Source organism: Coccinella septempunctata, chromosome 6, assembly GCF_907165205.1.
Source record: "Coccinella septempunctata chromosome 6, icCocSept1.1, whole genome shotgun sequence".
Lineage (NCBI taxonomy): Eukaryota > Metazoa > Arthropoda > Insecta > Coleoptera > Coccinellidae > Coccinella > Coccinella septempunctata.
Window position 1 is genome coordinate 24879333 of NC_058194.1, and position 23169 is coordinate 24902501.

At 34.9% G+C, this 23169-nt stretch overlaps 1 protein-coding gene across 3 annotated transcripts in view; it reads left to right on the forward strand.

Moving 5' to 3' along the window:
• The window catches only part of LOC123315515 (ecdysone-induced protein 74EF), a 200084-nt gene that overhangs the window by 166933 nt on the left and 9982 nt on the right, over positions 1–23169 (forward strand). For all 3 annotated transcript variants that reach the window (XM_044901233.1, XM_044901234.1, XM_044901236.1), the window contains 2 exons: positions 7620–7736; positions 18492–18719. In XM_044901233.1, the coding sequence (XP_044757168.1) occupies positions 7620–7736; positions 18492–18719 (345 nt within the window). The remainder of the gene's footprint in view (positions 1–7619; positions 7737–18491; positions 18720–23169) is intronic.

Here is a 23169-nt window from a genome sequence, read left to right on the forward strand (position 1 = left end):
TTCACCGCCGAAATGGCATTTTTCAAAAATTGCAAATTTCAATCTGCGATATCTCCTGTTATATTCATCTGATCCTTTTGGGATTTCCGGTTCTATAATTAGCGTTGTCGAGGCTTTCACCCTAGCAGAATAACTCGATTTCGAAAATGTCGATTTTTTGGGTCGAAAATGAGCAAGGGGTTAGACCCCCCTAAAATGACATATTTGCTACTCTGTCTGAAAATCAGGATGTTTTATTACTGTATTAGAATATGGGGTGTATTGAAGTTGTTTTGAAGCTTATTGAAAACCAAACAGTTGATGAAACAATAGAGAATTGCACCCCAGAGAGCTTTTCGAAGTCAACTCGAAAATGAAAAGTGGAATAACGAAAAAAATTATTTTCTCCTAAACTGGATCAGATTTTGGAAATTTTCGTATGAGACTCTAGGTTTTCGAACACGCTGAAGCTATTGCAAACAATTTCGAAAGCCTATCTCTCTTCGTTTAGATTTCCATCTTGGAAATGGCATTTTTCAAAAATTGCAAATTTCACTTAAGAATTCGTCAAGATCCAACGGTTGCCTCGAGAAGGATTAACTTCTCAGATTTGTTACTAGAATAATTGCTCTATAAGAATATGTATCACATTTAGATCTACCATAATTATCCTGGAACAAAAACTACTCGAAAGTTGAGCCTCGAAAAATTCCCAAAAAGTTGGGTTCAGTTAAAACTTCCTCAAGATCGAACGGTTGCGCCTAGATGGGTGAACTTTTCAGATTTATTACTAGAAGAGTCGCTCTTTCAGAATATGTATCACATTTAGATCTACGATAATTTTTCTGAAAGATAATCGAGATATTTTTTCAAATGTCGAAAATCATTTTATTTCCCTCTTCAAACAAGAAGAGAAGCCCTTGAAGATAAATTTTCCGAAAAGGCCTACTAGGTATTTCATTCTATTCCGAACACTTCCCTGCTCGAATTTCACAAACGGGGCGATCAATAGAAAAGAGAAAATCCAATTATAGATAAAGCGTCGAGTAGTTCCTGACCTGCATTTCGTTGTGGGAGTATATGATTTCATTAATGCATTTATTCAGCGAAACAGTGAATGAAATATTGCAGAGTATGCCGATAATTGTTCTCGTATACGTATCGTGACCTTTGAATAAGTAGAGTACCTTGACAGTACGCAGAGATCTGTCGTCTCCGTTTTGATTTGTTGTTGTTGAAGGAATTACGCGACCAGAATGATGTATCGAGGTTAACGGATAAATCGTAATTAGATTAAAACGGGTTAAAAACAATTTACAACTGTATGAATGTGTATGACTAGAAAAAAGAAACTAGGCGAAAAAATTGCCAACACGATTGATAATAAGCAGGCAGTCATCAAGCGAAAAAAATGAAAGTAGGATAGAAAAACGTGAGGTACGGCACTGAGATTGAATATTTTTCGAAAAATGATTTTTTTTGGTGATGATTTCTTTCAGTGGTATGTAAGCAGATAAATTGAATTATTATTCATTTGAAATATTGCAGTTTAGATTGGAATAAATATTTTAGTTTGAATAAAATTCCTAAATATAGAAAAAAGTCTAAGAGGAAAGAAAAATAACTTAGTGGCGCTTTCACCATTTTGCAATCAGTTTCTTATTCTTGCAATCTAAATATGGAATATTTCAACAAATCTAAACGTCAAAATCATTTCAATCTGCAGAATAAAAATATTTCGATGCTCACTGCGCTTACAATCATTATTTATATTTAAAAATACCCTTAATGAATTGCTCTGCGCGTATCTATCTCATTGGCCAATGGGGAATTCTCCTCAATTTGGGTTATCACAGCATATGCAAGCTCAAACTGAATAATTATGAGTTTCATTCATGAATTTTTCAAATGCACCGCGGAAACTATTCAAAATCATTCTTCAAACATGAGGTTTCAAAATTTAAATCGCTTCGTTTAAAGTTTACGATTTGGCAACAGTGCCTACTAGAAAATAAAAAGAACAATGGCTTGTTTATAAAATAACAGCTGTCGATTTACAGCCATCATAAGGCGCGTACTCACTGGCGAGCCTCAACAGCAACCGGCCATAAAAATCCCATAAAATTTTACGACCTTCCTCGTTCGCCGTAGACTTCATAGACAGCCATCTTTGTCTATCTCATCAAGATAATGCATTTGTTGTCCTTTATTATCAACGCATATTTCAGTCGATGTTGCCAACTTGTGCAATAGAAACGAAACGCTTTAAATTTTAAATACCCATTTTTAATTTTTAAGTACTCAAAAAAATTTTTTTTTTGAGAAACGGTTGAAATGGGTATTTCAAAATGTGACGTTTCAAAGATATTTCATAAAAAAATACATCATTTTCGTCAGAAGGAGTATTAAACGAGAGCGACATGTCGCAAATTCTTGAGAAGTCAAACTCGTCCTAGATCACCCTGTTGATGATCCAGCTTTCGGAAATGACTCATTCTTATCAGCATTACAATATACATATATATAACAGAATCGCGGAAATGCCAAACCGATCAGACGTATTATCACGAAGGCAAACATTGTATTGGGAACGATTATACGGAGATACGGTTTGATAGACAACCCGGCGTTTCGCAGAATGAGAGCAATTTAAACAGTCGACCATAAAAAAGAGCCATCCTAGTTTAGGCCGAATGTAATTGGGACATATCGATAATGAACGTTTAATAAATCACTCGAGTATGCGAATGTGAATTACGTAATGACAGACTGTTAATATTTAGGTAATTATCGTAGTTTCTCAGTGTAAACAGTGGAAACGACTGTAATTATACCGTGGTGCAATCGATCAACACTTCTTGGCCATTATCCGAATATTTTCAACGATATCTAATTCGACTTTCAAGACTGAAAATCTAAAAAATCATTATAGGTTTTATTATTGTTACAGAATCATTTATATGGGTTTTAATCACCATAATTTCTCCAAAATCAAAATTCAGTGGAAATGTAGCCTCAGAATTATCAAAAAATATATTTCTCCTGGCTACCGTAATCATTCCTAATACAAAAGAAGAAATAGGCGCTGAAATTGTTATAAGAGTTCAAAAGAGGACCGTACATTGTAGAGTTGGTCGTAGTAAATCTTTTCCGCGCTCGTTCACTAACCATCATTAGTTATTTGTTCAAGAACTTTAACGAGTGTATAAACTGTCGTTAACTTTGTGTAAGTTTCTGAGCTCACTTTCAATGTTTTCTACTGATGGATTTCTAGAGATTAATCCATCCAGTATCCTGCTAATACTTCAAAAAATCCCAAACCCTAATATGGTATCTACTTAAGTGAGGTTAAATGCCTGTAAACAAGAACGTCAAATAGTACGACATCTTCGAGGGGTTAACTTAATCTGAGGTTATTGAGAGTTTTTCTTTCCGAGCGAGACCTAGCCACAGAAATTACCAGTTATTGGTCGATTAAGTTTATCGAATAGATTAACTTCCGATAAATGGAGCTCAGAAACCGGGTATAAATCACATATATTGAGCATATTATATACAGTTCTTAGAGTTCTTCAATTTCAGTATATGCCAGAAAGTGTCCACATAATCCTTTTTCAATGATGACAATGTATAATTAACAATTGATACGTGCTAGTTCACAGTTGATTGAAAATTTGGTAGACCTTGTCGTCGAAACTAGAGAAACATGAAGACTTTGGGGCCACGAACTGGTTCCTGGGTCACCCCCTCAACAATTATTATCAAGTATGAGAGGAATTTGAGAAAACTTTCAGTTTAACCCAATTCCCAAAGGAATGAATAGGTTTCAGAATGAAATCCATGATTTCACGAAAAAGAAAAATGATTTCTGCGACGAGATTGCAAGATTTAAATTCCAAAAGCCGCTCCTTCTGAAACAACGAACGGTCCCGTTTCTCGAAACCTGTCCATATTTCGTCGACATATTCAGTACGAAACTGACGGTGATTTGACCGAATCAATTTTGTAATGAGACCTAAAAACGAGTCCTTTTAAAGGAAGTTGGTATTTGTGAACCGGCTGTTACGTAAGAAAGTCTTAAAGCAACGCACTAAGTGGGTTAAGGCCGGCGAGTATATATATGAGTGTAGTAAAATAAATGCTAAGTACCTGGCGCATTCGGAGAAAATGAAAACATATGTTTGTACGGGGGCTGCACGGTTTTTGCTGATTTACACCTACTTTCAATGAACTGATGGAAGTACATTGAATAAAATGTATATTTTTGGTCTCGTTTCTTTGACTATATGCAGGGTGTTCGAATTATATTGCGAGATTTGTGCATTTTACCCTGTTGGAATCATTTAACTGTTTTCTGTTGAACATGAGGAAGTTGAGGAAATGAATGCCAATAAAATTTTTCTTGCCATAATAACCTTGTCTAAATCGTTAGAAGTAGACCTAATTGCTAGTTTATACAGGGTGAGTCTTCGATTCCTGAGTTGAAAGAAACACTTTTCCTATAACTACCATTTTCTCCGATTCGGCCCTGATAAAAAGATATAGCCATTTGAAGTTTTCAAAATGAGCTGTGCCACCCCTGGAAAAACACAATTACCTTCAGAATAACTAGCTAAACCTGTGACACTACACATCTGTGGATCTTTTGAACCCAGTTATATTCAGCCAAAGTACGCAATTTTTAAAATTTCACAAATAATTTTTAATTTTCGAACATCGAATTACTCGAAAACGGCGTATTATACGAGAAAATATGAAGAGAACTTTTATTTTACAGAACGTTCAAATATTCATTAGTCCACCTTAGTTTCAAGAGTTGTGTTCTTTGAATTTTTGGTATTTTTATGGCTCGTAATGGTCATAATGAGTAAAAAAGAAAGCGTAGGTGATATCTTGTGTTGGAGAAAGATACATAAAATAAATGAAAAACTCTATTCCGAAATTACATAATTTCTTTCGATAAAACTGTGTGTGAGATGGAATTAAAAATAACATTTTTTCATGGTTTTTCAACAGTCTTCAAAAATGAGAAAAATGAAACTCTGTTTAAAAGATCCACTGGTGTGTGGTATCAGAGATTCAGTTTGTTATTCGGAAGGAAATTTTGTTTTTCCAGCAGGTGGTATATCTCATTATGAATATTAAAAATTCTTTACTCATTAATTAAGGCCCAATCGGAAGAAATGGTAAAGGTAAAAAGTGTTTTTTCGACTTCAAGTATCTACTGTTTGAGTATATCTAAAAATCAAAGACTCTCCCTGTATATTTTCCTTCGGTACCAAATAATTCAGTCTACCTTCACCCACCTGAAGATGCTAGTTTTACAACCAATCACGTGTCCCGTTTAAATGACTTATGTCAGTGAAAATCTAATTCAGTGTTGAGTTTTATCAACATATCGATAATTTTATTGAAATATTTTTCATTTTCGGTACTGCAAACCCCAGAAACTGTGCATATTTGCACGGAATATTAAAATGTTTCAGACGAGGAATCACCTGGTGCTTTTACCGAAACTTTTGTAAACACCCCATATTTTTTTCGTCATCAAGCATTCCGCATCATTTCGAAATTCGACTGGTGATCCAGTCTGGTCGAAAACTCGTGCATATAATGCAGTGCAAACAGGTTTATCTCCTGACATTTGCTTTCCTAATCTCTCGTTGCTTAAATGGCGACATTTTGCAAACAAGCATCTTCCGTTCTCACAAATAAAAAAAATCATTGTTCGACAATCTACCGCATCTACCACAATTTCGAAGCGTACTTGCGCAATTCGGAGCGACAATGAACAAAAGAAGTATCATTTTTCGGTTGCAGGAAACAATGATGTTGTTTCTATTAACCTAAATAGTGGGAACGCGTGAGACGAAACATTACTAAATGTCAACGTCATTAATTTATTCCCCGGTTTCGAAGAAGAAACATCGCAGAGTCGGGTCGTTTTGAAGAGGATGCTACTTAATTTTTGAAAAATGTTATTATTAGACTAAGGGGGTCACTTGGCGACCGATATTAATGGGGATTCGCTGAAAATTAAAAATAAATTATTTGTCAGTTGATACAATACCTACTATATCGTATTTTCCCAAACACTATTTTGCAATATCGTCTAGAATACCAGAGAACTTAGATAAATATAACTGTTTACATTTTGCCAATGAATTATCGATATTGTTCAAAACTTTTTTTCATCTTTACAACTTCTTCATTTCTTCGTAAAGGATAAACTGAAAATGGATCTTCTAAGCGGAGATTCCTTTGAAAACTGTGCTAATAGATTTCATACACGATAAACACATTCCCAAAGAACGCAAAATGAATTTATTTGCCCATACTCCAATCAAGCTGTAACTCAATAACTAATCTCTACCATTCATTCCTGGCAAATATTCTTCACAGCTTTGGCCCAGCTTTGCTTTAATGAAAATACGAATTTCATATTCACAATAGGAAACTGTAAATCTGCTTTGAATCTACAAGTCTCGTGGATATTTTAAGATTTCCTGAGTTGAGTATAGATGCAGAAGAATGTATGTACATACATTATTTCTCTACAAAAAAGGCTTCTCAGGAAATGCAGTATACAGTTACTTAAATGAATAGTTATAAAAAATTTTAAGGGGTATTCCTTGTCAAAAAATAGCGTAGATCTTCCATTTTTTGAGCAGCTCCTGTTTAGATAAAGAAAGCTCCCTAAAGATGGCACCTTAAAACCTATTTTTCAATTTTTTCTTAGAACACAGAAATCTGACACTAATGAAATTGAGTAAACATTCTATAGGAGAGGGAAGGCAATAAAGAAAATGTTGGAGACGCTCTATAATATCCGATATCGAACATAATTCCAGCCAATAAGACTCAGGCTACGTATTTGTTGATTAATTATTTTGTCATGGGCATTATTTTTTTAATAAACAAAAAACTTTTTCATTATCGTAACGAATGCTGATAGATCCATCCAAATACTGATTTCACTAATGAAAATTGCTTCCGACTTGTATTTACACTAATTTTTTCCAATCGAAACCCTCAAAACATCTCTGGAAATTATAGGACGGTAAAAATCTTCATAATCATTCCCACGCAATCATAAATATGAATCTCCCATCCTCAATATTTGGGGTAGTGAAGTAATCATGAACTACCGACGATATAAGGATAATAAAAAAACGACAGTGCGTTGTTCCACCGGAAGGGAAAGTTCCCTTGACCCACATTCCCTTTGTGCTGCTCAGATTCGTAGAACAAATGTTCGATGAAACAGAGACGTAATTACCTATTTTCATACCAATTCAATCAGGTACAATAATATAACCCCCCTGGAAGTATTTGGAGAACGTTCAGAAAAATGAACATGAGAAAAGTTCATTGCTCAAGATGGTTATAGTCGAAGATGCCTTCTTATGTAGGTGACGAGTAAGCCACATGGTTATGTAAGTACCTACTTGGCCTTTCGAATTGAAACCAACCATTTCTGGTGACTTCTCGATCATTAATGTAAACTGTTAATTATCTTATGTGGCGAATCCTTTTAAAGAATCTTTCGGCATTAATTCTCTGGTAATCGACGCATTTAAAATTACTGTTTCGTTGTTTTTTATTGCTCAATCTTACCTAACGTCTTTCTTTTTTTCCAGTTGACAAGGAACAGAATAACTATCTACATCAACTTCTTTCGAGACAAAGGGGTGATCTTCAACACCCAGCTCTGTGCGAGTATCAAAGGCGAAAAGCAGGATACCCCCCAAACAATGGTACGTTGAAGTTCTTTCAGAGTACTAACAACAATCATTAATTGATTTTTTTTCCATTGATTTATGCAGCATCAAATAACACTTTTCACTTAACAAGTATCACGTAATTATCAATAGCAAAGAGCCTGAATTATACCATTTATGCAGACCAAATTAACAATTAAAAGAAGATTTGGTTAAGTTTCGTGATATTTGTTATTTTGGGCTGCATAAATCCACACTTGTAATTGAACATTTTCATCAATTTAATATTTTAAATCGTGGAATCTTCTGCAATATTTTTCTTATTATCTTATAAGATGATCAAGAGTTTTCATAAATTGGTAATCATTATTCCAATAACAATTGGAGGTGTTATATTATAATTATATCTACATGCACTGAAGCAATTCAACAAGTGACTATATCTTCCGGAAGTGATGCAATCAAAAACGATTTGGAATAAATTAGATCACATCTGCGTCCACTCAAACATCAAAGGCTAATTTGATGAGCGTTTTCATTATTGGGACAGGTTTTAAAAATATTTTTTCCAACAGTTCCGAAGTGCTGACCCATTTAGAGATTTATAATGGATGTTGAGAAAATCCTTTCGGAATGTTGGGAACAAATGCTACCTACTAACATCGTGTTTGTGATTTTCCTACATCACACTTGTAGTCTTATTCCTGGTATCCATTTTTATTCGCGAATTATTGTTTATTATAAGTAGAATTGGAAAAATCTGAGAATGCTCATACAGGTCTTAAATTTAGAGATAAACTTCACCTTTGAACAAAAATTTCACATGAATAAACAATTAACAGGACAACTGGCGCGTATTTGTGGCTCTTCATCTCAATACATTGATATAATAATAATAATTAGGTATAATTGGTACCTTAAGATATTTACAATGTATAGGATAAGTCAAATGAAAAATAGAAAAATCAACTTTCGGGAAATTATTCTACGATGACATTCATCGAAAATTCTGTAGTAAACTTTTCGCATTAATTCACTCAAACATAAAATTCTCAGATGCCACCACTTTTTTGGGTCTCCCAATAGAAGGAAATTCTTTGTCATCCTCTTCATTCACAATCTTTCTGATTGTGGAAATATTCAGCTGAAATATAAGTCGTTTAGATTAAGATGAAACATTATATAAATTCTCATACATTGAATATGTTCGCTACCGTCTGACGTATTGTGGATTTTAGAATATTAGGGTATAACTATTTGAATGAGCGGACCTGAATTCTAAATAGCACTTTTTGAAACCTTGTCTCTTTTCTCAATCACTTTTGTCATTTTCGTAATAAAAATTGATATTAGTTGTGCCAACGGCGTTATGACATTAACGACATTTCATGAGTGCCAACCTTACTGCGTTCTAGTTACAAAAACTTGAGAAAATTATTTCATTGGCAACCGACTGCTAAAATAAATATGAATGGAGCATATTTTCCATCAACATGGGTTGATCGAATTAAAAAGATTTTTTTTCGAAATTTTTAGCAATAATATTCAAAACAAAATATCATCTGAAAGTTTGTGCAATCGAAAACTGAGGATATATTATAAGGGTTGCCATTTATCTACCAGACCACACCCTTTAATCTTCTGACAAAAATGGCGGTTTCTGATAGAAATGTGATACATGGTGGTCCAGCTGAGAGTGGAAACCCCCTTTCACCCAAGCAATTCGTTGAAAGCGTCACAAATCTATACGCAATAATTCCGAATATCTATCAATCATAATTTCGATCTCTGACTCCAAAACAGCAGATGCCGGTTCCCAATAACATCCAAATAAGACACTTCACCATACATGAAACTTGTATTATAAGCCTTTGGGGCAGCACGTGTTTGTTCACTCTTCGCAAACGCATAATCCGATGCAATCTGTCACATTGAGAATGTGTGTTCAGCAACCGAATATTTTCGTCAACACTGTATATACGACTGCGGCCAACAATCGCATTAAGGTATCCATCTGTCCCTTTTCACAACCTTATGTACATACTCTTGCGAATATTTGCGTCAATCCTCAACCCTTTGACAGTGTCTCGAGACTTGTCCGGGTGCGTTGAATGGATACGTCTGCCCTTATGTATTTTTCTGGAAATAAACAGCTTGCCCTGTCCGGATTTGCATTACATATTATGCTCGGTTTACGAGAACCGCTGAAAGATGACGTCGCCAAAATGAATCTTTTGTACTCTGGAAGGGATTGAACATCTGAGTTCAAACTGACGCATAATGCTCCTATGCTTATTGAGTTTGTGAAATTGTATACCGAGTGAGTCAGGAGTAACGCATAAAAATAATATCGGTATTTACTATTTTGTAGAAAACTGTTCGATCAGGTTTACTCTAGAGTTGGTGGTGCATCCTCTATGATGGTAGGAGGGTAGTAGAGTTTTTTCAAAAGACAACATTAACTTTTATACCTGAAATTGATAAACTTGTCGTTGTCGAGGACGATTTTTGGTTTTTTGATTAACTCGTTTTTATTAATGGGATGAAATGGTTAAACTTATTGAATTGTACAATCCTAGCCCTTGTGACAAATTCACCATTTATACATCAAAAGTTGAAATAAATGTTTGGCTGTATCAGAATTTTTTCTAGAAAATTGTTAAAACCGAAGATATGAATTTTGTGCTTTACTTTTTACTGAATCTCTGTAGAGGGTGTGTCTTTACTCGTATAAATATTTCAACAGTAGATACTTGAGGTCAAAAGAAACACTTCTTTCCCTCACCATTTTTTCGTAGTCGGCTCAGTTAAAAAGATACAGGCTGTTAAAAACCCATAAAAAAAAATATTTTTAGTTCTATCTCACAAACGGTTTTATCGAATGATAAGAATTTCGGAATATATTTTTTCGTTCATTTGATGAATCTTTTTCGAACACAAGTTATCACCCACGTCTTCCAGTTTTCTCATTATGAACATTATGTACCATAAAAATACCAAAAATTCAAAGAACCCAACTCTTGTAACTAAGTTGGACGCTATCTAATGTATGAACGTTTTGTAAAATGAAAGTATTCTTCATATTTTCTCGTATAATGCGCCGATTTCGAGTAATTTGATGTTCAAAAATAAAAAATATCAGTGAAATTCTAAAAATTGGGTACTTTGATCGAATACAACTATTTTCAAAAGGTCCACCGATGTGTAGTGTCACAGTTTTAGCTAGTTATTCTGAACGTAATTTTGTTTTTCCAGGGTTGTCACAGCTCATTATAAAAACTTAAAATGGCTATATCTTTTCATCCGATATTTCTTTTGACCTCAAGATTCTACTGTTAAAATATTTGTACGAGTCAAAGACTCACCCTGTATAAATCAAACCTTCAGTCTCTCGCATTTTTTGAGCGATGGCATAAAGCCATAATCATCAAATTCTGAGGTTTCCCAATGTGATATTTTGCACCAAATGCATTTCTTTTGATGTAACTGGTACTTTCTAGACCAGGCTACAATCATGCGATCTATGCATACAGAACATTAGACGTTGGATCACGCTCAACCTACGTAATTACTTTTGGATAAAAGTGCTTGAGCATATCTTCATTAAATTGAATCGACGAGAGGAAAGAGACCTGAACAACTTCAGTTGTTTTCGAAATTTCATAACACGAAATGTCTAACTGCCACTTTCATTAAAAATTGGAAAGTCTCAATTTCAGTAGGACTAAAGAAATTTCACAAAGGAGCAGTGATATCTTTTCTCAGTGAATTTGAATTTCCTTCAAGTCCAGTTCAGAGCATCTTAAATTTACTGCATTCTGATGATGAAAATTCAAGTTGCCACAATATTTTTTATGTTGTTAATTATGTATTAATTCTGAAATTTTCTTTATGTTTTTTCACATTACAGTTTCATAATTTATGGATGTGTCTTCAAAAAGTTTATTCATTTTGAGGAAAACTATGACGGAAAAGGATTAATAAGCCTGCAATGTCTTCATTGGTTTTTTCATTTTGAAATCATTATACAATTAGTATTTATCGAAGAAAATTCACCATTATTCAACCTTTTTACGTGTGAATCTCATCAGTATTAAATTTTGCCTGAAATAAAATGGAGACCGTTCTACATTCGTTGAAAATAACTAAATTGTACTATTATCGCCAAAAAGATTTTCTTTGAAGACACTCTGACAAATCCTAATTGCAGGAGTTTAGTTTATATTGAATTTTTTTTTCTCGATAGTATAAAGCAAAATGAACACAAAGTTTGCAGTCTTATTATGGTTTTTTTATAGTTTTGAAGGTTCGTTAACATTATTCCATGATCTTCTCAAAACGAGGAATAGTTATTCGAAATTTGAAGGGCATAATACAGTAATCATTGTGGCATTTGCTACCGGTCATTATGTCAACAATTCACAGTTCGATGAATTTGAAAACGCTCATTTTTTCACACTACCAATTAATAATTCATTGATCATTGTTCGGTAGAAATGAGACAACAATCCAGTTTGAATTAAAACGAAAGCGGGTAGAGCGATAAAACGGTAAATTTGCCATTCTCGACTAGGGACCAGTCCAACGATTTAGGTAGGATCGACTTTTTGCAGGGTGTATCTTTCCGTATTCACTCGCCAGCATAGAATCCAATTATTATTTTCCTTATCCCGTGTGTCTGGTATCCCTCTTTAGCAGGAATCGAATTACTAAACAGGTCTTGTTTAAAAATAGACGAGAACTGGTAATGGACGGTGTCTAGTCTAACGGACCTATGAGTTTCCCACAACGATCTCCCATGGGGTTGATGATGCCCATTCCGGGAGGGTCAACGCCGAAAACCGGACGTCCGATGACCAGTGACCACTAGCTGAAAAATTACAATCCATAAAGGGTCCAAGTGGTCACTCAAATGAACCCTGGAACAGGAATCCCTTTAATGGAATTTTTGTCAATTTCCCCTTTGTTATGCAATTTTTACCGACGGGCATCCCTGAGATTTTGGCGCTCGAATCCTCCTTAAAACACCCCGGTTCACGTTACCGAGGGGTGGTTCGGCAAAAATTCGTAACCGGATAATTCGTTGGTAATCCAATTTTTGATAAAGTGAACCGGTAGGCGCTGAGCTTCTGTCGTCGTTCTTTCGAATGGGAAGACAGAAAATATCGAAGTCATGACACCATAAGTTTTATATTAGGAATCACTTATATCGATTATATCGATACATATAAGTATATAAGACCCATTTGCACCAAACGCACTTAGTGTTAAGTGTCCCTTAAAATGAACCCTTAACTTAAATGACGTTGCACCAACTGTAAAGTGACATTTAAAGGGCTAAAGCTAGCCTTAAATTTAAGCGTTCCTGTAATGACCACTTAGGTATTTAAGGGCGAGATTCTAACCTAAAATAATTTGTTGAACTCATAAACTGGCTGCAGAACTGCTGTGGTTTTTCTAATAACGTCAAGTATCTTTTATTTGGCAATCCATTTCATTATCAATCATAATGCTAATTCAGCAACAAAAAGTTGTCACTTTTTGATAATAATATAATAGTTTACTTGACACTGACTGACAGGACAATAAAGTTAGGTTAATGAAATGACAACGATCATCGGCAACTGGGCAACTAATGAAAAGGCTTTATTAGACTAGAATGAAGTTGCACCAAAATAAAAAACTGAAATATCACTAGATATGAAAACTTAAGGGCCCCTTACTTAAGATTCTGTTAAGCCGCAGTCGTGCAACTGACAATAAAATTAAGCGTCCATTAACTTTAAACTACGCTTAGTTAAGTACTCATTGTAAGGGGGATTGGTGCAAACGGGCCTAAGTGATCCTGAAATAGTAATATTATCGGCAAAATCTAGGGATCAAGAGAAAAGTCTATTTTACAAATATTCTCCAATATGTTGGTTCATTTGGCTAATTTTCTTGTTGATTTCTAGTGCTGAAAATATGTTTTATAACTTGCTTCGTAACTTCCTTATATTCCTGCATTATTTCAGCTCTTATTTTAACTGTAGTGACCAGATTTTTGTGGATATTCAAGTTCATTTTTACGTTATCCAAGAATGGCAATCAATAGTATAGAAACTGATCTTTTCATCGTTAGTATATTTTCAATAAATTGATCAGCCTTCCTCTTGATCTGAAAATTTGCAAATACATCCTAATAATTCCAAATAATAAATGATTATGCAAATTTATACAACATGAATTTGAAACTAACCTGACGATTAAATAACACCAATCATACTTCAATTAATCAATCTTGAATAAGTTATAATACTACCGAATTAACTGAAATCCTCAAAATTAGTTGTGGTTTATAATGAAAACGCCAGAGAATCGCTCAAGTGAAGGAATCCTGCAGCTATTGAGAAATATCTCCCTATTCCATGTAACCTTTCTTTGTGAGCGTTATCAGATGCTCTCTATTTATTCATCTTCAATTGAATATTTATTGAACTCTCCATGAAATCTTTCGAAATGACCTATTTGGAAAAAAATAAGTGCAATATCGAGAAATACTCATCCTGTCGCACTCTCAACCGATGGAAACCCAATTGCAGGATTACTTTCGGTCTGGTTTTTTCTTTCCCGACAATAATTTCAATTTTGTGTTGCAGCAAACATCGATCCTTGTAATTTCTTTGAAATCACGAACTGTGGTTTTTTAGTATAAAACGGATATGTAGTCACTACGTTCGTCACAATGCTACCACTCCTCTAGCGTGAAAAGAGGTCAATGCCTAACTTTTTATCTGGTTTGGATATTTATCATGACTTATGTAAATTTGCAATTAAAATGGCGAGTGAATTTAATAAGTGTCGGACTTGCTCCAACACCAGACAATAATTCTTTTCTCGGGCTGAATTAATGCAGACGATCAGTAGGGAGTTACCCACATATAATATTAGAAAATAGAACAGCTTGGTATAGAAATTTTTCGAATTATTCATATAAGCAGGCACTTGATTATTTGTATTTGTTTGATTCCATTCAAAATGATTTATTCATTGCTCTGGGTGAGTCTTTGACACGTACAAATATTTTAACAGTATATTCTTGAGGTGGAAAGAAACACATTTTTCCTATACTTACCCTTTTTTTTCAATTCGGCACTGATAAAAAGATATAGCCATTTTAAGTTTTCATAATGATCTGTGCCACGACTGGAGGAACAAAATTTATTTCAGAATAACAAGCCAAATCTATGACAGTATACATCTTGGATCTTTTAAACAGTGTTTAGCCAAAGTAAGCAATTTTTCAAATGTCAGATACTTTTTAATTTTCGAACATCAAATTACTCGAAAACGGCGCATTATACGAGAAAATATGAAGAATACTTTTATTTTACAAAACGTTAAATATTCATTATATAGTGTCCAACTTAGTTTCAAAAGTTGGGTTCTTTTAATTTTTGGTATAATGAGAAAACTGGAGACGTGGGTGATATTTTGTATTCCAGAAAGATTTATCAAATGAATTAAAAACTATATTTCGAAATTCATTTCATTCGATAAAACCGTTTGTGAGATAGAACTAAAACTAACATTTTTATGACTTTTCAACAGCCTGTATCTTTTAAACCGAGCCGATGAAATATTGACTAATATAAGTTATAACTACATTGAATCAATTAGCATTATCGTCAGCTATAATTCATTAAAATTCAGTTGGAAGAACAAACCATATAATATTTCATTTCGATTATTCATATTAGTAGAGATTAATTTTATATTTAATATTTTTTGAACTGTGGGTCAGTGCCAGTAGGTATAAACCTATCTCATCTCGTGACCCATAATCTCACGTTGGATTAGGAGTAAAGTCGGTATGTAAGTGGGTTTATCGCATTAAGAAAAGGTGTTACACCTAAGGGTAAGATGGTCAACCATCTCGACAATATAATTACAACCATCCTCCACAAAAGATCCAACACCTGATAAGGGTTAGACTAAAAAAGGATTTATCCGAGAGTATCACAACAATGTAACATATACGGACGCAAAAAACTGGCGGAAATTTTGGGATGAATGCGTTTACAAGGAGTGAACAAAGAGTGTTAAGGGATTATGAGGCTGAGGTACAAAAACAGATCCTAAACGCATACACCGGAGGTATCCGAATGGAAAGATGTAAACAGATATGGGACAGATAGACAAGGAGGATACTTCCTTGTTGAAATGTACACCCTTTCGTTTTGTCTCCCGACTGACGTCGAATCTTTCCCATATTTATGTTTGGTCTGGGGATATTTCTGAATGGATCTATTTGTGGCCCATATATTCATAATTGAATCCTTCATTCTCAGAAGAAGGGAAATGCCATTCATGTATGGTTTTGGAGAGTTTCAAAATTAACTCAAGAGTTTGATTGGCAATTTGTAATAACCTATAAAAAACCATTTGACAGCTGACAATTAGGGGTTAGTACAAATGGAGCGTTTCACGATACAATAATTTCATTTAACACAGCCACTGAAGCCCAATCACCACGGAGAAGAGAGTTAGTTGAATGAACTATTGAATATCAACTAGTGGTTGTTGATTTTTCGAGCAAAATCGTCCTAACTGACGAAGCATTTTTCATCTTGATGGCGTTTGGGGTTTTAACAATCCACAGGTCGAAAAAAAAATGCATACAATTATATTTTTGAAAATTCATTGATTTTTACTGGTGCTGCATTGGTATTGGATAATGTGTCTACAAGAAAGAGTTTCAGGAGAAGGAAAAAACTGAATCTTTCGAGGATGGATCATTCTGAAAAACTCCTTGGGGTACTGGGAGATCGGAGAAGTATATGCATTGCTGCATGAGGAATTTCCTAGTCGACTACTCTTTCTTTTCGGTGATCAGAAATGTTCCTCTAGATCGTATTATTCAACACCCTTAAAATTCTTGCTATTAGGTTATACGAAGTCAAAGATCTAGCCCTCAGCAACCCACGCATTACAGGAGGAAATGGTGTAGCTTTACAGTTCAAAAATCTGTCCTGAAGATTCGATACCTTATGGGCTGATGTCAATGCAGTTTCTTCAGTTAAAGACTAGAGCTCAGCATTTAGATATAATGCTTACCTTATGAAGTAGGTAATTGGAGAATATCGTCAAAAAGTGTAGAGAAAATCGAAAACTGTATAAGGTCTAGTGAAATAGGTGCTCTCACCACACAAATTGTAGAAGGGGCTCAAAGAAAATTTTTCTGTTGGATGAAAAACAGTTAATCCTTACTAATTTTCACACTCATTTTACAAAGGAAGGGTTATTCGGTAGTTGTGCAATTCTAGATACAAAAAAGGGGGGTGACGGTCAAGGAAATCAAAGGTTCCAGCTTGGTCTTCCGTTATACCGTAGTTAGAAGAAAGGCGGGCATATTTTGTCGTTGAAAAACAAAACCCTCGCAAGGACACGAACACAAAATAAATCAAAACATCTTCAGCGGTGAATGCTTATGCAAATTGGGAACAATCCGAGAACGACAGTCCAGTCAGTACGACGTCCGAAGTTCTCACGTAGTACCACTTTAATACGCCAGCAACTTGCGATCGAACTAACCAACGGTCAACGTAGGTAACGACATAATCGGCAATCTCCAGAGTCGACCAGATCCGTTCTCACCCTAAACGCTCCCCACGGACGACCACGCACGTCCAGGGACACAACTGGGGGACCAAGGATGGACCCATGGATGACCCCGTCCAGTATAATAGATATGATTAATGGGTGGCGAGGTCGACAGGTCAGACCGGACATTTAGGGATGGACTCGCGGATTTAAAACAGGTTAAAGGGTAACAAAGGAACGGGTTGCTCACGGATTTCGGAAGGGTGTGTGTTTATTTACTGCCGCATGAGGGTTGTTAGGCATGCATGACTAATGGGCTCATGATGTCGATTTCTTAGGAAATTCGACGACTTGGCTCTGCCCTTTCCCTCGAATCGGAGAGGTGGACAATGGCATGGCAATTAATCAGAATTTTTGTCTGGAAGCGTTTTCCCATGGAGGAGCTGACCAAGAAGAACGCTTTACCTGCTTCATTAATTTGAACTTTTTGTGTGGGTCGTCTTGTGAAGCTCCTGAATTTCCCATCGAAGAACTCCATGAATATAATGTTGTGTCATTAGTACACGTAGAATATAATGTGAGACAGGATTTCTTTTACCAGGAAGTGCGTGACAACCTATTCCAACAACAACATCGCAGTTTTAGGACACAAAATCAGGAGATAATGAAACTGTCTAATAGCGGGAAGTAGTTTTATTCGTGGAACTATTGAGGCATACGTTTACACATATTCTTGCAGGAACTACATGTTTAATAAAAAACCATGAACATTGCAAACTTCTGGCACGAAAAGTTACCACCCCTTGAAAAGGGTACATAGCAAACCCCTCAATTATACATTAAAAGTGGCGTAACTTAAAATGAACCTTGTTCAAAGAATCCACTAAATATTTCCACCACCCTTTAACGCCATTATTGAATGTTTTTTTGACTTTTTCATTATTCGCTTTTCTCACAGAATTTTAAACTTAAAATTCACATTTTTCTTGATCTGAACGACTACCACAAAATGTTCCTCAATCAACTAATGTTGTCTTATTAGGAAAGGTGTGTTGAGGTTGAAACACCCTGTACAGTTCTGAAATTGTTTGAGGAAGCCAAATCCTCTCATGAAACTTCCCCATTCAACCTTTATTGAGGTTGGACAGTCAGTTTATGAAGACAAAAATGTATCAGTCTCTGTTCTGAAATTCTGGCAACACATTTCAGGGTCACTACCGCCAAGTCCAGCAGATTCCGGTGTTTCAGACGTGGACAGTTCTTCAAGCGGTCACACATCGACGGACGAGTTGAAATCGAGGTTACAACCTTCATTGCATTCTCCAGTGGGAAACTTCCTCAACAGGCATCCTTTGTCCTGGACGCCCTCTGCCCATCATCACACGCAAAGACCACCCGGAAATATACATCAACCGTTCTACCCCTCGTTCACCACAAGTAAGTGGTCACTTTTTTAATTATTTTGATATTTATCATTTATTATTGAACTTTTTGCTACTGGAAAATTTTCCTGCATAGTGGATGCAGTGGATTCAATTTTTTGCCAAATGCTGGATTTCAAAATGTTGCTAGCCACTCGAATGATTTTTCCAGAAATCATTCCAAAGGTCTCCCCAGCCTAATAATGATCGTAATGTTTTCTTACATCTGGATCGAGAATAATTGAATCATTAATGAATTTTTATTTCAAAATCATCGGTCATGTTCTCAACATTATTAAGTATAACTAGGTACTACTCTCTGACATGAATAGAAAAATAAGTAATTGTTTACCTGAGAGGTAATTTTGTATCTTCAACAAAAATTTGTAAAAGTCATCTTAAATTGAAGAACCTCTTTTAAGTATGTGTCATTAAACCCACATTCTCTGATGAAACTAAATGAAAACTTTTGGGGTCTAACTAAGATGAATCTTTCCATTGAGTAAGCGTACCCAAAAAAAAAAATAATTTGGCAATTTAGTACAACGATTTTTATATTTATTGTACCTATCTGTTTTTAAATATCACCCACAAGCTCCAAATATAATTACACCCAATTAATTAATCTCAAAAGATAAAAGTATAATACTAGACCTTCTCTCTCATAATGAATGTAAGTAAATTTTTACGTAATTTCAAATATCTCGGCCCATGAAATTCATTCATCAAAAGTCAAGATGTTAACAAGTTTGACCCATTTCAACTGCCTTCTGAGGAAGAATGTGATGTACAAAAATGAGGAAAGGCAATTTTGCATTCTCCTAACCGCTTGGAGAAAATAACTTGGCAGCAGGCCAAAACTCTCATTTTCACTCGATCATGTCGCTATTTTTTTCTTAAAATAAACCGAACAGCATCTCGATCAACTCACAGTGGTGTCTAGAAAAAAAACGGTATTCAAACAATAACTCTCGAACGGCGATAAGTATCGACGTTAAATTCCAAAATTCGAAAAAATAGAAACCATGTTTTTAAGGAGACCTTGGTAGATGTAATTGGAGATGTTATTTGTACTAGTTAAATATAGTAAGCAATAACCTAGGCCAACTCGAAACTAAGGGGCCCCATGCTGCGTCAGTGCTATTTATGGTTTATTTACTATACCAGCGCATCTGACAATCAATTAGAGAGTTTTCCTCGTCAGCATCTTCCTGGTTGTCGATCAGCGATGTCTTTGTCGATGTTGAATATGGTACTGTGGACATCACAAGTCTCAAATTTATAATATCTTCTTATCAGTATTTCAATTGATGAATGGAATCGATCACGACAAAAAAACACCTTTCGTATTTCACTTTTTGAAAAACTTCTATTGGCTACCCATTTAAAATTACTGGAAATTAATAAATAGAGCGTCAGATTAAAATAAAGTGCAATCTGATTACACTTCCCTCAATTTCTGTATGATACAAAAGATTTCAAATGACAAAATTTTTAATGAAAAACATATTTAAAATAAACCACTAGACAGATATTAACGAAACTCAAAATATTTAACAACACTCATTTGGCTTAATTGGCAATTAAGTTAAATTGTAATAAAACCAATAATCTAGCTAGAGCAAAGTTTCAAAATAGTTCAAACAAAAAATTTAATGGGATATTCCTTAATAAAAAGTGAAAAATTCATTTCACTCGAATCTTCGATTATTCTGGAATATTTGAACTGTGAAAATCGATTGCAACTCAACTGTATTTTGACCCGTGAATGTAATCATTGAAATAAACGGACCAAAATAAGATATTTTCGTTATCTATTTCATCATAACCTGTGAATTTTTTTCGAGCCCTAATCATTGAGGGAAAAAATTGCAGGGAATAGGGCTGGCAACGATATCGAAAATGTCGACTCTTGAATAGTGAGAAGGGTCCTATTTTTATCACATAATCATCGTAGGTAATATAATTTATATCGTCGAAGTCCATTATATGACAGTCGAATGTATCGATCTCAATTTTATCTATATGTCGATGTTTTTCTGGAAGTTGACATGCCTAGCTGAAAATCAGAAATTTCGTAACATAATAACAACTTGAATCGTCTATTTCAGTACTTTCGAAATGACTTTGACTAAGGTCAGGGTCTCATTCAGAGCCCAAATACGTAGTGTAATAATAACGAAACGAACACTAGGTTGATTATAATTTTAAATTTCTTTTGCGGAAAACACTTCAATATTTATTGAACGTCAAAGATCATCGCCAATCAAGTTCAGAAGACCGATTTTTTAATGCAAAGTTTGAGATTAACCTTTGTTTGTTCATTCTAGAAATTTATTGCAATTTCTGACCTGCCTGAATAGAAGCTATGAAGCTTGCCAAATATTCGTTCAAATATAACATTTTTATATTTGCATCGCATATTTTCATTCCCCAGCTGGCGTCATGCTCAGATCTATATTTAAAAAAAAAAAGATTAGGACGTGATATTGAACACCACATCAGAACGAATTACCTTACAAAAATCTCATCGATAATGCAATTAATAGCAATAAATCGAGCTGTTTTTAACTGCATTGTGAAAACATAGATAAAAAATGTTTAACTTGTGATGCCATATTGATCCTTCGAATTGCGAAATCGTCAATCAATTTCCTCTTGACGCTCCACGTTTATTAACACAGAATTTTATCTTTTTTCGATAAATCGAGGTCATCTAAAGAACGTTTTACACTTAGGTACAATATCCGTGTCATTGACATAGTCGTTGCATTCAAAGATCCTTCTCATTCCTACTTTTTTCTTCTCAATCAATCAGTTCTCATTGGTTCTGATTGATCAGTTTTCAATTAATTTTTGTATCAAGTAGAGGACTCTGGTGATATTACACCAGTCAAAAAATTCCCACTTTTCAATTAGAAAATCATTTAATGAACATTTACCTTATCGAATGCCATTCCATTAAAAGTTCAACCAATAATCTGAACTGCATCCAAATTAAATTCAACCTTGACGTCTCTCAAACATTGCTTCAATGTCAATTGAATCGCCTAATGTCAAGAACCGTATTGCAAATTCCCTCAAATCCGAAAAATCAACAAAGCCGAAAATTTCGCATCGAAATTTTCCTGTTCCAGTAATAAATAAAAAAAATCACTTGGTCAAATAAACGCTATTATCTTAATGTTTATTTAATTCGAACATATCAGTCAGTGGTGCAAACTTTATTTAGGTGTCCAAGATCAGTGTTGAAGTCGTTATTTTATAAGGTTATCGGCGTACCATTTTATTGCATTATCATCGGGGCGATATTTGATTTGAGATCAATTTTAATTCTATTTTCACCAAGATATTACTTGCATTTGTCCGATAATTGCTCCGGTTTCGGGTAAATAAGTTGTACTGCGAAAAACAGGCAAGATAAACAAAAACATGATTATTCGTAGAGCCTCTTATTTATTTCTCAAGTTCAGGGCCCCGGACAAGACGCCAAATTAGCGCCAGCTCTACGCGAAAAATAACCAGAGTTGCAAATAATCCGCGCTTCTCGGCAGGAAAGAGAACAAAATTCCGTCAACTTCATATTATGTACCGCATGAAATCCAAACTTCCAAACAGACCATTGGCATCTATCGTAGTAATCTTATCTAACAGTACCTTCAGTCGTCCTAGACAAGTAGGGGAATAGGAAACAAATAAATTACTACTACTGCGTCTAGCTAGACTCGCGAGCCTAGCAAGTTGATGCATCATCGTCCGGTAGTAATGTTTTCTAGGATAGGTCAGTTAGATGTTTATAGTTCGCTGGTTTCCAGGCCGTTGAAGGAGCTGGTTTGTTGATCAACGGGTGTACAATTACACGAGGAATTCAGATTGTCTTGTTGTCACTATAATATTGTGCGACTTGGAATCAATCACATAATGGTAACGCACGTGCTGCATTTTATTCCGTTCAGAAGTGGACACAGTACACTTGGGTTTATGACAGAGAATTCGGTTAACAAAAATAAATGGTTGAACAACTTAAAACTTGGCGGGGCTTGAAGGGGATTACCGTCTAACTTTTGGGTTATTATTATCAGCACTTGTCGTTCTTTTTGTTCGTCTTATTCTTCTTAATATAACTCTTTTAGTTTTTATTTATTCTTCCTCTGTAAATTCGACTATGTGAACTTTGAACCAATTCGACCACACATTCGTGCATGGAAAATCAGCTTTTACGAGCAGTAGAAAAGACAATCTTTTTTACTCAATTACCTATGGCCTTACACTTTGTCATTGTTTTTCATACTTTTTGTAAAGAAACTGTACACGAGCCTAAGTCCAGAAAACCCTCCTACTTACCCAATTAAATGAAAATAAGCTAGACAATTTTTTTAACATTATTTTCAATGAATGTGCATTGAAGAACCTTTAGGCGTATCAATATTCATCAACTGAATACTTGTTTTTTATCTAACCCAAGA